Source organism: Berghia stephanieae, chromosome 10, assembly GCF_034508935.2.
Source record: "Berghia stephanieae isolate SIO BIC M18660-M18661 chromosome 10, UCSD_Bste_1.3, whole genome shotgun sequence".
NCBI classification, from domain to species: Eukaryota; Metazoa; Mollusca; class Gastropoda; order Nudibranchia; family Aeolidiidae; genus Berghia; species Berghia stephanieae.
Window position 1 is genome coordinate 34,145,189 of NC_088369.1, and position 17,500 is coordinate 34,162,688.

Here is a 17,500-nt window from a genome sequence, read left to right on the forward strand (position 1 = left end):
ATCCCATCCATGCTATAAATTTCTTCTTTTTTTTTAAAGCTAACCATACTGGTATATCTATAGATAGATCGACGTTGACGTCACTCAGGGCTTTGTTATGTTTTTTGTCATCCATGTTTATAATTCTCACTAAACTGTATTAACCGGACTATAAAAGTTCAAGGTTACATGATAGTTTTGTGTGTTGGTCCGTTATATTTCCGGATGGCAATGTTGTGAGTTTCTTAGCCAAGCGCACAGCATCTATTTAAGATTGAAGAGCAATTAACCAGTAGATTTTTGACCAATCAAAACATGGAATTTGTGACACACCTTCAAACTGGACGGACAAGCATGGGTTGGCTGTTTATAAACAATTACGTGAATGAAATCGACCTCTCTCTGACCATACTAATTGTTTTAAAACCGCCATGTGGGTGATTAGTAACACACGATTCTCTCGATCATTTTTAAACGTTTAAATTTACAAATAGTTTTCTGTGTTGGTTCTATTGATCTCGCGGTTGAACAATGGGCTATTGTACTTAGGCACATGCCATTGATAGTGTAGTTCGCGATGTTTTCCAATCACTGCCATTGTTTACATTATGAAGCCTGTCCGAGAGGCGTGGTTATCTAAGTGTCTATTGATCAAGCGGTAGAACAGTGGTATTTTACTTCAATACATACCATCAAGCAGGTAAAGCTTGTGTAGCCAACACACAAAACTGTGTGTATCCATGAGCGTTTATAGTCAGGTTAATACAGTTCAGTGAGCATTACTCATAAATGCGGATGGCAAAAAACAATAACAAAGACCTGAGTGACGTCATCTTCGAACTATCTATAGATAGTATGCAGATGACGTCACTCAGGCCTTTGTTATTGTTTTTGCCATCCGCGTTTGTGAGTTGTTCTCAATAAACTGTATTAACCAGACTATAAAAGTTCATGGTTACACAGAGTTTGTGTATTGGTCCTTTATACTTCCGGATGGCAATGTTGTGAACTCCTTGGCCAAGCGCATTCTATCTATAAACGTTCATGGATACACACAGTTTTGTGTTTTGGTCCGTTATACTTCCGGATGGCAATGTTATGAGCTTCTTACCCAAGCGCTTTCTATCTATAAACGGTCAAGGTTATACATAGTTTTGTGTGTTGGTACATTATATCTGGTTGGCGGATGATGTGAGTATTTTACCAAAACGCATTCGTCAATTAATATTTGTATTAATTAACGACTTCTAAGGCAAATTTAGAATTTGATTTGGTTATATTAGTCTCATACAAGGTGGGTTGTGATATACACAACATATCATGTGACCCGACATCTACAAACATGCAGGTCTGACCGAGGTCATTGCACATTGCAAAATGTGCTCAAAGTGACCCACATAGTGAAAAGTGTTCACAGCTTTTGAAACATCACGATTGGTCATTTGATTCAGCTTGACACATGGGTATGTTAAAAACATTTGTAAACAAAGCAGCGTGTTTACATTTGTTAAGAAATATCCAACCATTGGACAGCAACAAATCATGTGATTGATGACTTGGTTGGACGAAAACATTAATATAGATCGCTCCCATTGGGTTATCAGATCTGCAAATAAGTGCAAGTCGATGTAGACCATTAGAAGTAAGATTAATGTCAGTTTGTTTGTTAGTTTGTAGGGATGCCTCCAGCAAGGGAAGAGGTGAAGATGCTAGATTTGACATTCATTGTTGTACGTATGTAAAGTACGTCACGTGCGGCTTTGTGGACTAGTGGTATGACACTCGCTTTCGGATCGGAAGGTCCTGGGTTCGAGCTTCGCGCTCGGCGCATAGTTGAGTGCTTGGAAAATGCTCTTTACTCACATTCTCTCACAGTAATCAGGTGTAAAATGAATACCTTACCGTTAACAGCGTTGTCTTTGTCCGAAAAATTATAATATCGCCTTATAGGCGTCATGTCCCTTCCTACATGTTAAATGTTGCTGTTGACCATGGACCCCTTGTAAAGCGCTTTGAGTAGATTTAGTGGATATTACGCTATATAAAGCTAAAAAAAAAAAGCTCAATACTAACAGATTGTAAAAACAAATGATCTTTAATTGATGCTATGTCTTTATATAAAATACAACATCGGCCAGCCAAATTTAAGATATATACCAAAACACAAAACTGTGACCGGTAAACCGTTTAGCTCACCAATATCAAAAATATCACTCCGATCTTAAAACTAAATATATATTTGAAGGCAGCTGGTCCAAATTAACAATGTGTTCAACGCGTACACGCCTCGATTCAATGCTTATTAACAAAATTGTTATCTACAGTGAATGATATAATCTGTCGGATGGTGAAAAGTTTGAACTGAAATATTGCCAAGTTAAGTTAGAAGGTCAATTTTTATCCAAAATGAGATCTTGTCAAAAATGATTAAATAAATCTTTTTTCTTTATTGTCGGGAAATATCAAAGCTTAATTTCACTTATAATTTTCCACAGCTAGTCAAGTTTGAAAAAGTATGAAATTTGAGAAAAGTTGCTGGATACCTTTCCTATACATCTGACCAGAACTTCATGAACAATCACCCGATTTACTTCAAATAAAGATTAAAATGCGCTGAGGAGCATATTCTTTCAGAAAATTAATTTTAAACATTGCAAATCCAGAATTTTCACCTTCCGACTGGTTATATCATGCACTGACACAATTACTTTTTTATTTAGTTTTAATATCGGAGTGATATTTTTGATATTGATGGGCTAAACGGTTTACCGTTACCGATATACCAGCTGGTAGAACGTTAGGATTGGGGGGGGGGGGGGGGGGGGGATAGAGATTGTTATTGATACCCACTTGACACAGTAAAAGTGAACGGTTCTGTGGTATTATACCATGTTTTCTGAGTATGAGCCATAACTATGCTCTGACCTCACAAGCACGTGATACCCGCAAATGGATTTACTTAAAGTGCAGTGCATCTGTCGCTGACAAAATTAAGTAACTCAACCAGATCTTTTTCTTATTTTCTTCCCAATTCCACCCTGATAATCTCTCATTTTACGTATCTTTATCTTTTACCCCCCGGCACACAAACAAACACACACACACACACACACACACACACACCACACCCCATCTCACTCTCTCATTCTCTCTCTCTCTCTCTCTCTCTCTCTCTCTCTCTCTCTCTCTCCCTCTCTCTACCCCCCCCCTCTACATGTTTTCTGTATCCCACTAAATTCTTTCTCTTGCTGCCATGTTGTATTGTAGTATGGTAGGTACTTGCCTCGGATCGCAAGATCTGGATTCGAGTCCCATAGTTGAGTCCTCGGAGAGGCTCTTTACTCATATTCCCTCACAGGATCTCAACAGTTCAGAGGTAAATGTATAATGTAGGACTGTACTGGTAGGAGTCGTAATTATGATGATTATGATGATGATGCTGCCGCCGCTGCCGCTGCTGCTGCTGCTGCTGCTGCTGCTGCTGCTGATGATGATGATGATGATGATGATGATGATCATCATCATCATCATGATGATAATGATGATGATGATGATGATGATGATGATGATGAGATGGTGATGATAATGATAATGATGATAACCATAACATAATAAATAACTAATGATAATAATAATAATAATAATAATAATAATAATAATAATAATAATAATAATAATAATAATAATAATAATAACAATAATAATAATACTGCTACTACTACTACTACTACTACTACTACTACTACTACTACTACTACTACTACTACTACTACTACTACTACTACTACTACTACAAATAATAATAATAATAATAATAATAATAATAATAATAATAATAATAATAATAATAATAATAATAATAATAATAATAATAATAATAATAATAATAATCAGGATGACCGTAAGTTGAACGAGAGTAAGAATTTTTAAAGAAAGGAACGATATGTATTCGGTCTTAAATGATGGACGGCCGTAAATTTCCCGTAACTGGTTGGTACCAAGGGAAAAAAGTGCAACTAACTAGAGCATCTCTAAGTGCCGGCTTACCGACCTTGTCTATTTTATCACACACACACACGCATACACACAACACACACACACACACACACATACACACAGGTAATGCTTCTGGCGTTAATGGTGTGTTCTGCACGTGCACAGCAACGAAAGGCAGTATGTATTCAAAGATATTTATATATTATTATATTATATTTCGATGACGATGGTTATGCTGTTCATGTTTATGACTATATTTTTTTAGGTTGGAAGCATCAAAGGTTGACTTGTGTATGTGAGTACACAGTCATTATTTTGAGCTATAAATCGAGGGTGTGTTCAAATTATTGTGATGCGAGTGAGAATGTAAAAAGAGGCTCAATGAGGTGATGAAAAGGAAATAATAAACAGAAGTGTTTGACTTGTTCTTTTATCTCTTTTGCTACTCCATTCAATGTCTACGTTTTCCATTTCTTCCTCATCCACCAAACTCATTTCTCTATCTTTCTCTCACCTCTCTATTTATCTATTATCATCATTATCATCATCATATCATTATCTTCATCATTTCGGTCACCATCAACCCCATCATCATCATCATCATCATCATCATCATCATCATCATCATCATCATCATCATTATCATCATCATCACAATCATTATACCACTCTCACCACCGCTGTCACCATCATCATTATTATCGTCATCATCAATATCGTCATAATTTTCACCACCCAAATCATCATTGTCATGGTCATTAGCTTATCTTAACCATCCTCCTCCTCAACCTCCTCATTCTCCTCATTCTTCAAAACATCCTCCTCCTCCTCCCCTCCATCTCCTCCTCCTCCTCGTCTTCCTCCTTCTCCGCCTCCTCATCGTCCTCCTCCTCGTCCTCCTTCTCATCATCATCATCGTAATCTTCATCCTTCTCCTAATCATCATCATTATCATCATAGTCATCATCACCATCATCATTACCATCATCATCATAATCATCATCATTATCATCATCGTCGTCGTTACTAGCATTACCATCAAATTATAACAATAAATAAATAACGAGCATTGAACCCATCATGATCATTAAAATTTATTGATAACTCACTCAAAATTTAATTACAGCATTAAAACCTCATTTTCATTGCAACTTTCCATACAAGACTATGACGTGAATTCGATCAATGAAAATTTGTATTTCCGATATGATGATGATGATGATGATGACGATGATGATGATGATGATGATGATAATTATAATAATAATAATAATAATAATAATAATAATAATAATAATAATAATAATAATAATAATAATAATAATAATAATAATAATAATAATGATGATGTTGATTATAATATTTTGATGATGATTATGATGATGAGGATGATGATGATGATGATGATGATTATGATGATGATGATGATGATGATGATGATGATGATGATGATGATGATGATGATGAAGGTGATGATAATGATGATTGTGATAATGATAATAATAATAATAAAATAATAATAATAATAATAATAATAATAATAATAATAATAATAATAATAATAATAATAATAATAATAATAATAATAATAATAATAATAATAATGATGATAACAATAATAATAATAATAATAATAATAATAATAATAATAATAATAATAATAATAATAATAATAATAATAATAATAATAACAATAAACACATTCTCCGCATTCAATGTTCCTGCAAAATTCACAGCGAACATGTTCATAATAAACATACACACATACACACACACACACACACACACACACTCTCTCTCTCTCTCTCTCTCTCTCTCTGTCGCCCAAACGCACACACACTCACACACAATACACACATCACACAGAGGAACATTATAGTAAAAAAGAAAAAGAGAGAATTATGAATTCAGAATATAGATTTACAAATTACAAGGGTCTTAAGGTATTGATAATATTAAGTAATCAATTTGTTTAAAGAGCGAAAACAGAAATGAGTTCAAGCCTGTTGTACACCGAAAGAGATAGAGAGAGAGAGAGAGAGATAGAGAGAGAGAGAGAGAGAGAGAGAGAGAGAGAGAGAGAGAGAGAGAGAGAGAGAGAGAGAGAGAGAGAGAGAGAGAGAGAGTGATAGAGATGTCTTATAATAAAAAATAATTACGAGTAGTTTTCCAATTACAAACACAAAGTTCAGAAGTTGCCATCACTTCTAATTGGGCCAAGACATTATGCAGGGGCCTGGGCAAAATTCGCATTCTAGGATAGTAGAGCAGAAGCAACATGGGTTGGGACAAACAGACAAAAGGGGTTTAAAACACGAAGCATGCTTAAAGAATACAGCTGGGGGCCTTTGAAAAAAAAATATATGTATATATGTATGTTTATATATATATATATATATATATATATATATATATATATATATATATATATATATATATATATGTATATATATATATATATATATATATATATATATATATATATATATATACATACACACACGCATACACAGACACACACACAAAATAAAAATGAATGGTCTTTTCAAAACAAGGTTGTGATAGATCAATCCCTAGCTCACTTAACTAACTCACAAAAGTAACAGTTTTAGCTTACTGTGTGATTTTGTACACAAATGATCAGAGATAGACTAATGTCCTGTTTAGAGGGTAGAAAGAAAATGCCATTGCCCGCGATATGAAGATACACCTAGGCTTCAAGCATGCTATGTTCGCTCTAAGAAATTACGGCTGGAAAACAACTATATGTGATCAAAACTATAAAAGACAGCGACCGGAAGTGTTGTTAAAATATAATAAAATTGAGTCATTTTTAAAAAAATGAAACTGTAACACTGTGGATTTAATTTCAATGTCAAAATAGAGGTAGCCAACAACATTTTGATTTATGGAAACAAAAAAATAGGGTTAATAACAAATTTAATCATTCACCATACCTACATTCCGACATTGAATTTATTAACTATTATGGGTTTAATAACCAAAAATCATAAATTCTAATACGGCTTAGTTATAGATTTGCTAGCTTGGACCAGACAAGTGAGCATTTGATTGGCTGAACTTCATGGTCTGACTGACTATGAACTCTGAAAAAAAGGATTATTTCTTAAGACTATTATATTATTCATTACTGGTATCACGAAAACATCTCACAAACCAAAAAAATCAATACGACACCCTATATTATAAATGTGTCATAAATAAAATAGACAGCTTGTAATACAAAAGGCGACAAAAAGTGTGACGTCACACCTACTCTGCCTAGCAACGGACTTTCCGATTCAATCAAGCTGTGGTCTTTACTACGAACACAATTACTTTTTTTTTTTTTTTAAAGCAAATAGGATTCAAGAGTATGATGTCACGTCCGCCCCCAGCAACGAGCAGCTTGGTTCTAAACAAAGAAAATAGGTGCTTTTTATTCTTCATGCTGACTATAACTTTTTCACATGTCATGTGATCAAATGTATAAAAGTCAAAACATGGTCAGATTTATAATGTGTTTCTCCTCTGGATACACTTTTATGCTCATCGAAGAAGTATTTCATAAGGGCGTCCGCCATTGTTCTATGCGTCATTATGGAGGAAATGACGTCACAACTGTTGAAGCCTATTGGCCGAACTTTTCTTTGCTAAAATGGTTCATTGTGTTGCACCAGATTGACGACATAGCTCTGAGAGGAAGGCCAATCGGTTTTACGGATTTCCAAGTAAGAACCACTTCTGGTTCTTGTGAGCGTTGTTAAGAGGAAGTGACGTCACCACCTCGGAACCCTATTCGTCAAGTACTCAGTGCAAAAAGTCATGGCAATGATTCTTACATATACAAAAATGTAATAACAAAAGATAGAACTCGTGATGGAAATATCATAGACATTATATATCATAATAGTATTCATATTTATACAAGCATGTCATCATCATAGCAATAATAGACCGTGATGCTAAGGCCACTTGGAAAATAAGTTACGTCAAAATTACACCAGTGTAATGCATATGGAGATACATCTTTATGAAAATATTCCTGACTCACTTATAGGATTATTTTGTCTTCTAAATTCGTCCAGACAGTCATTGAATCTAAATGTAAAACATACAAAATGTCAAATGTAAACAATTCCAAAACACAAATTACTGTCGCACACTGTAAAGAAACAGCACGTCTTCAATCCATTCAGAAAACGTTTACTTCACACCGACACATGTTGAAAAGAACAAACACATTATGAAACTGTTGACCAGAAAACTCATCTTTTAATTAAAATACCGATTAATTGAAATAATTCTCATATCTTTAAAAAAAATCTCTCAAACCTAAGACTTCAACGAAACCTCAGGTTTGAGAATTTTTGGACAACATGAAGATCATTTCAATCGGTCAATATTTGAAGGGGATTTTTCTGGGCCATTTTTTTTTAATGTGTTGTTTTATGTTCGGAGTCTGACAGGAAACATTGTTGTTTCAATAAACGCAGTGGTTATTTTAACAAGTCACATAAAGATGGTTCTCGGGATTATTTTTACAAGCATTATCTCGTCCAACCTTTGCGTTTCGGCCACCAAGCATTATTATAGGTAACACCACACTTTGTAGTCTCTTTTACCGTTTGATTTAGCTTATCATAAATGTAAAAGCTTTATTTCTCGTCCTCAGTCTTATCCTCTTTTGGGGCATAACAAACAATTCATCATCATCAAGTGCCAGGCCTGTTGCAGACATCGGCGATCATGTCTATGTACCTCCAACCATATTTGTCCTCAGATCTTCTCAATAGCTCGATTCCTGTTCATCCTCCACCAATCCATGCGTTCAGATTGTCAATGTAATCCATCCTCTGTCTCCCTCTTCCGCATATTTTTTGTTGAATCTTTACCTTGAGCAATCATTCTCCCAATGTGTTATTATTGCTATTTAAATAATAATAATAATAATAATAGACGAGCGACGCAGTTTAAATGTAAAAACATCCCCGAGAACCATCTTTAAGGGACTGTAAAAATAGCCACAGCGTTCAATAAAAGGTAAAACACAACACATCTCGGGTAAATCAAAGTATCTTTCACTGTTTCATAGACGCACACACCTTTTCAGGTTTTCATCCTGGGTACGAGGTATGTTGCTTTACCTATATTGATGCGTAGGCATGTGCTCATTTTATTGAATGTATAAAGAAAGCGAAAGACCAACCCCAATTCGTCGAAAACTCTTAAACTCGCGACATCCTTGAATTCATCTATTTATTTTTTTTTAAAACGGGGTGCTGGAGCTCATTTTAATTCATTGATATCGACGTGAACATATTGCAGGTCTGATAACAGAACGCAATGACAGGCTTTATTTAATTTTGATGTAATGGATAGTATCTTGTGTCGATTTGACGGTGATTCCATCAAAACAATAAGCCCAAAACAATTTGGGTTATCAGGCCTACAAATAATATTAATAATAATTGAGCTTTTATATAGCGCAATATCCACTAAATGTGCTCAAAGCGCTTTACAAGGGGTCCCTGGCCAACAGCAACATTTATCATTTAGGACGTGACAATGTCTGTTAGGCGATGTTACAATTTTTTCGGACAGAGACAACGCTGTTTACAGCCAGGTACTCATTTTACACCTGAGTACGGTGAGAGAATGCGAGTAAAGAGCCTTCTCCAAGGACTCAACTATGCGCCGAGCGAGGCTCGAACCCAGGACTTTCATGTCCGAAAGCGAGTGTCATACCACTAGACCACATAGCCGCACAGATAAGTACACGTCGATCGATATACAAAGTAAATGTTTTCTAACCAGAACAAATATTGATGATATGTCAGTACTTGTCAATGGATGTCATAAAGTGAAGATAATGTATTATACACAAAATGAATTAGATATGAAATTTGATTGATATGATCTTCAATTAATTCGACAAAAATACTCTAAACATAAAACAGGACGGGACAACATATAATCATGACGTCATATCCGTACTCGGAATCAAAATGTGGATATAACTATTATCAAGTCTGATTGTCCAATTCAGACCAATTACATCCAAATTATGTTGTGTTCGGGAAGTATCAGATATCGGGAATTGACTTTTAAAATTAAAAATAATCAGGTATATGTAATTTTAGCTTATATGTTTGAGGGTCCGTTTGCTTCTTTGGTGTGTTTTTTTTTTTCTCCCTTCGTCCTCCATTTTTGTATTTTAAGAAACAGTGTAAACATTTGTCAGTAAACCAATTCAACTTTACCTTTGCCTATTTTTTTTTTTTGTTGCTATAAATTTAATTTCCAGTAGGATCTTCTTCGCCAAAAGACAATTTGATGCAATTGATCACAATTATAGTAACCAACGCAAAACCTCTGGTATATTAAATCATAGGAATGAACTAGTTGATAAAAAGGATTATAGAACAGATATTGGAGAATTTACTTGTTGTCAATTTTCGATTATACCTGAATGGTCTAAATACAGAAAATTGACATAAACCAAAAAGATCCAGATTGGAAAATTTTAAATTCTGAACGTGAAGAAAAAGAAAAACGCACTCTTTTCAATGAATGAACTCATTCTAGCTTATGTCTTTTAAGTTGAACTTATAAGTGGAAAGCATTATGTTCTCCCCATACAATACCCGTTTTGAGCCAACAGGTCACATATATGAGAGCCACAGAGTTAAACTGGTTTTATAGCCGATTAAACACGATCAATAAAAAATTGAGTTTAATTAAAAACAATCAGAATTAATAAGTTAATTATTTTTTTTAATCTGAAAAAAACAAACAAACAACAATCTAATCAATGAAGGCAATTATATCTACTCAATCTAAAAATGAATTAAACTTAAATTTTGAACTGTCAACTGCCTTACTCTGGAAAATCAAATATTCCAAAATTGGCAAGAAAACGTGACCTCAAAAATCGAGCGATCTAAATGAACCTCATCTTGGCAAAAACTCTCAAACCTGAGACTTCGACAAGTCTTCATTGAAGTCTCAGATTTGAGAGTGTTTGCCAAGATGAGATTCATTTGATTGTTTAAAATGAGCTTTTATATTGCGCAATATCCACTAACCGTGCTCAAAGGACATTACAAGGGGTCCTTGGCCAACAGCAACATTTAACATGTAGGACGGGACATGACTCCTGTTAGACGATATTACATTTTTTCGGACAGAGACAACGCTGTTAACGGCCAGGTACTCAATTTACACCTGAGTTCGGTGAGAGAATGTGAGTAAAGAACCTTCTCCAAGGACAACACTATGCGCCGAGCGAGGCTCGAACCAAAGACCTTCTAATCCGAAAGCGAGTGTCATACCACTAGACCACATATTACACCCGATCGATATATGAAGGACAAGTTTTCTGGCCAAGTTTTAAATACGTGACTTTCAAGAGCATGATAGTAAACTGGTGAATTATTGGGAGCATCAGCTTGATCCCGCCATAACACATTTTGAGACGAACGGTCATGTATTCCATATTCTATTTCTTGGGTTGAACGGTTTGTTTTGATAACCCATAAAAAATGCCCAGGATTTCAGTTAAACTTCGTGGTGTTTAGTTGTTTGCCTTTTAAAAAAAAAAGTCTACCATATGGCTAAAGCCGTAATACAGATATTAACTTTCATTTATTATTATTTTTTTTTCAGATATAGAAAGCATTCACAGTCGTTTCAGAAATTAATTGCTGTTGTGCTGATTGTCTCAATTGTAGGACAAGGGAGATAATGCGGACATCTTTTAAAAAATATCTCTTATCATTGAGTTACCCTCCTTGGTTCATTAAAAAGTTCTAAAAATTAAGTTCCTTCTTCAACTTCAATTTCAGTTTTTCATCATCTCCATCATCTTCATCATTATTGTTATATTTATTATTATTATTATTATTATTATTATTATTATTATTATTATTATTATTATTATTATTATTATTATTATTATTATTATTATTATTATTATTATCACCATCATCATCATAATTTATTGATATTTTTTAAACAGGCTGTATGATCTATTTTCCAGGATTTCTGTGTTCAAGTGATTCACTGTTATTTCCCTGATTCCCAACTTCCTCTAATTCTATTGAATGAATGAGGGCTTTTTTCTCTTAACTAATGATTAAGTATTGATTATAAAGTACCCCCCCCCACCCCCCCCCCCCCCCCCCCCTTTATGTGGGATGGTAGCCCACAGTTGTGATTTATTTATAAAAATCATGCATCAATTTGATCTTTTCCATGTTTGTATAACTGTTATATATTTGTATTTGCAATACGAACAGGTCATTTAAATATCTTTTTACCTATTAGCCATTGACGATTATGATGTGATGATATGATTCTTATTTTCCATGTCTTGTGTAATTTGTGAGTATTATCCAATCGCAAAACCCATAAAGCGCCAAGAAATTCTGTTTCCATCTGAGTCGTCCTCATTGTCATAGTTTGTATCGTGTGGAGGAGCACAACAAAGGGACACAATCGACGTGTACATATATGCAGGTCTGACATCCGAACCCACTAATGGGCCTAGTTTTTAACTAGTTTCACATTGTTGTAATGGACAATAATTTGTGTCATTGATTTATTTTTTGAGATTTCCATTACAACAATGAGCCCATAAGGAATTGTGTTATCAGCCCTGTAAATAAGTGCACCTCGAACGCAATAGATGGCAAACACATTGACCAAATATTAGAATCATTTGCGCTGTGAGTGTCATTTGATCTCGCACACTTATTAAAATTTGTTCAACTTGATAAAATATGCAAGAACTCTTATGAAATATATATATATATACAATGATTGAGTACAACATTGAAATAATCATGAATTTAGTGGCTCATCCACACTGACCCTTATTATGATTCGAAAAGCCAGACGTTTCGTCAAACCAATCTTGTTGTCAAACACATGATGAGTAACATTTATAATAATTTAAATTTCGATAATATACGAGTTATTATGCTGCTTCTGACGACGATTAACCCGTTAAGTGTCGTACTTCTGGAAAATAAAAATAATATTTAAAAAGCTGGCCAGAAAACTCGTCCTTTAACTCAGTCAACCCTAACACCGACTATATCTCTAGTTTACCCGGGTTACTTTTACCCTTCTATTATTACCCACCTATTACCCATTTATTACATTTTTTTGTGACAAATTATAGGCGTAGTATTAAAGCTAATGTTTCTAGTTTTTATACGTTAATGGTAGTTGAATAAAACTATATTATATGCACATGCTCATTTTACCACATTTTTTTTTTAATTTTGAAAAGTGGCAAAAATATCTAGGATTGAGTGAGTTAATACGTCATAATGTTGCAATATTATTTTCATATTTTGTTGTTGTTAAATTGAATTCGTATCACGTTTCCTTCACACTTGTCTCACTGTAATATGTTTTGTTTTATATCAATGTAAAGCGCTTAGAGCATGTGACTACGGGGTAAAGCGCTATATAAATGTCATTTATTATTATTATTATTATTATTAATAATAAATATCGATCGATTTAAATGACCCTCATCGTGGCAAAAACCATCAAACCCGATCAATCGAGAAGTCCCCAGTTTGAGAGTTTTTGACAATATTTATTTAAATCGATCGATATTTGAAGGACGAGTTTTCTGGTCACATGTTTAAATATTATGTGTTTTTACATAGTACGACAGTTAACCTGTTAACATAACGATAATCAATGAGGATAGGACGGATTATGAACTAGCTACTCATACTGCACGACAAACGTCTCTTTCTTTTCATTTAGAAACACAAGGATCATGTAATCAAAAAAGTCTCCCCCCCCTAATCAGGTTCATAATGTAATAGCTTAACTAATATTATGTGACATCTATGATTTCCCCCACAATTTCTGATTCGGTGGTGTCGGCACCATCTTGAAAAATAAGAATCAAGACAAACATTTTTAAAAATCGTGTATCGTGCAGTTGAAGATGGAGAGGAATAATATCATCCTCAAAATTGTGTTTTTCATATAGATACTCACTTTTACACTATTCTGGACATCATGATCAAAACATCGCTAAACTATCGTAACTGCATTGGTAGGGTTACCCGACTTGTTTATTGTTTTATATACAACATTTCCATCACCACCACCACCGCCGCCACCACCACCACCACCACTAACACCATTACCATTACCATTACTACCAGGACTGCTCAACGCAGGACCTTCTCGAGATCTACCCATACCAGAATAACCAGGGCCGAATGTGGTCAGCCCACCAGCCCCACCCCCACCGCTGCCAACACTACTACTCCCAACACCACCTCCTCCTATATCCCCAAAACTGGAGGTAGAATTTTGTAGAGGACGCGTAAAACCTACACTAGCTTTATGTTTGTTTGTAGCTGGAACAAAAGCACTCGCATTACCAACACCACTACCACCACCACCACCCCCGCTGACAGCGTTCCCCACAGAATTATAAGCAGGCGGTGGAGGATTAGTTGTGTGGCCGTGACCCACGTAACCAATGCCCATTATATTATTGTCCAAACGAGGCTTGCTGTTTACATAATTAGCCATTGCACTGTCGCCTCCGCTGATGTCCAGTCCACTCGCACCGCACCCAGTATCACCACTAATATGTCTTCCGCTATCATCAGAAACAAGATGAGGGGTACCATCACCTCCTTCACCACCACTAATATCCCCAATGACTACTACAGATGGGGACCCATCGTTACTGCAACCACTACCACTACCTCCTCTCCCAGCTCGGTGAATCGGTGATGTCACTTCCGTAGGCACTGCGCTATAACTGCAGCTCAAATTGTCAATGGGCGGAGTTGTCCGTGGCTGAGAACTTCCCCTACTTCTGCTCTGATTGCTCGGCTGAGGGCTTGGGTTGTGGATATGAGTGATCCCGTTTTTAGGAGTACCATAACTGTTGCTGTGATTCACCGCAGTTGAGCCAGCAGACGACATCAAACTCATACACTCTGCGGCTGTTGGAGCCGGGGAACTCGCCCCGAAAGAATTCCGCTCAGAATGGAGTAAATTATGCTGCTGCACATGTCCAGACTGTCCATCTAGCCGTTTTCGATCAAATTTGTTATCGGCGTCCTCAAAGTGATGTAGTGCAGGTCTTTCGTCGGGTTTTCCAATCCGCATTTTTCGAATCCTCTCTCGCTGGTAGCAAAAACCAGCAAAAATGAGAAGATTTATAAGGAGAAAAGAGCCTCCAACGGCTACAACAATGCTCAAAGGTATTCCAGCCCCGGAAGTTCCCGAATCGCTTCCCGCGGTCTTTACAGACTCGCTGGTGATCCCACCAGGTCCGGTTCCTCCCCCACTACTACCGTTGTTTGATCCGTCCCCAGGGCGACCGTTACCGTTGTCACCATCTGGGCCAAGGGTTAAACCGTTACCATCAGGTTGAGTTGTCCTTGTTTGGTCACTGCTGAATTTGATGGGAGTGGGGCGTGTGGGGGGCATGGGCGGTGGTGAGGGAAATAGACTGTCGTCATAGTTAGGGACGAGACGCCCGAAATCATCGAAGGATGATTCATCGTCCCAGTTATCGAGCAAGTGAGAGGATCGGTCCGATTTTCCATCGTCTCTGTCAATTTTAGGGATAAGATCGTGCCATAGCGCTAGTTTTTGTGCTCGGTAATGATGCTGAATTGTCGGATGTCGGCCTGTAGGTTGAAAAAGTAAAGCAACATACAAAATTAATACTGAAAACAATAATTATCATAATTGGCAAACCTAAACAAAATAGTTACAGTAGATCAATATAAGATTAGTTCATATCAAAATGGAAACAATGGCAATTGGAGCATCTCTTCAACCTGGCAGAGGGTCTCAAACATGAGCATTCTTAAATCTATCCGCTTTTGAGTTTGAGAAGTTTTAATAAGTCCATTTGTTGTCATTCAACCAAGATAAAGCCGATCATTCCAAAGATAGGTGTATCTTATTTTCAAAATAACTAAGTATTGGTGTCTTTGCGTGTCGAGTGTTATAAAAAACATTTTGGAACACTATTCAATTCTTAGTCTTCAAAGAAAGTACTTTATGAGATCATAGCCTAAATAAAGCGTCGTAATATTTTTAAAATTCAAATTTTAAAAAATTTGACCAGAAAATTCGTCCTTCAAATATCAATCGATTAAAATGACCATCCTCTTATCAAAAACTCTCAGATCTGGGACTTCCTCAAAGACTTCCTTGAAGCGTCAGGTTTGATAGTTTTTGACAAGATGAAAGTCATTGTATTCGGTCAATATTTGAAGGACGAGTTCTATGGGCAAAATTTTAAAATTGTGTTTCTTAAGTGTAGATAAGGCAAAAAAAGACTTACTGAGCGGTAGATATTCCTGAGAGTCCTTAGTATACTTTGGCCATTTCAGATGCTTGAACGGGTTGTCTACTTTGCCGTTGTGTGGCATTGTCTGTTTTCTTGGGAAGTTAGGATTGCTGTGAAGAGGGTTAAAAAACAAAACAAACACAGTGTCACTGATCTATTTATATCTTGAACAAAACTAAATACAACATTCACTGGATTCCAGCAGGTCCTAAATCCAGCTTGCTCTGCAATACGGCACGCTGGATAGAGCAGGGTAACCGAACTCGTGCGGCACGTTTAGTGGATTTTGCGCTATATAAAAACTCAAATTTGCAATTTTTTTGTCAAAATCTTTATAATTGGTTGTTACCTCCCATGAGCGTCTGATTTCGGAACACTTAGGATTCTAACACGCTTTTTGGCTTTGTTGAGGCTGCAGTCTCTAGTCAACATAACATTGCCGGTCTAACAATAGTTGTATCTTATATTTTCCCCTTCAGCTTTGCGGAAATTCGTTTGTCACACATAACTCGTTACCTTCCTCCAATTATTCCCTCCTGCCTATATCATCATCATCATCATCATCCTTTTACCGCCCAATTTATTCTCTCTGGTCGCGTAGTGTAGCAATCAGTCTCCTTCAGAGAAGGATTACAGGAGCACGACGTGAACGTTTGCTACTTGACCCTAAAACTCTAAGGACCACAGCATTGGCCCTCAGCTACTCAACTGCGGAGTACTGCTCAGCTGTATGGGCCCGATCATGCCATGCCTCCAAGCTAGACCCCGAGCTCAACAACGCCTGCCAGATCGTAACGGGCCAGCTGAGAGCAACACCATTACCACTGGTCTACCGTGCAGCAGGAATAGCCCCACCACACATCCGGAGGGAAACTCATGCCCAAATACAAAAATACAAACAGGAAATGGACCAGAGACACCCCCTTCATGACCACAGTTGCCCCAAAAGCAGGCTCAAATCAAGGAAAAGCTTCCTCACAGTAGAGAGCCTTCACCCAGACCACTCAGCATTCTACCGCCTGGACAAATGGGTAGAATGGGACAAGACAGCAAACGATGCCCTCCAGCCCCCAACAGAAAAGGTCCCAGCAGGCACAGACCTCAAGAGAAAAGATTGGGTGGCGTTGAACAGAGCTAGAGCAAAGGTGGGAAACACCGCCACCA

The 17,500-nt window shown here is 36.5% G+C and overlaps 1 protein-coding gene across 1 annotated transcript in view; it reads right to left on the reverse strand.

Moving 5' to 3' along the window:
- Window positions 1-13,544: 13,544 nt before the first annotated feature.
- The window catches only part of LOC144981024 (uncharacterized), a 342,192-nt gene continuing 338,236 nt past the window's right edge, over window positions 13,545-17,500 (reverse strand). Inside the window, exons 10-11 of the mRNA XM_078929090.1 lie at window positions 16,331-16,446; window positions 13,545-15,665 (exon numbers count right to left, since the gene is read on the reverse strand). Of these exons, the coding sequence (XP_078785216.1) occupies window positions 14,041-15,665; window positions 16,331-16,446 (1,741 nt within the window). The 3' untranslated portion in view covers window positions 13,545-14,040. The remainder of the gene's footprint in view (window positions 15,666-16,330; window positions 16,447-17,500) is intronic.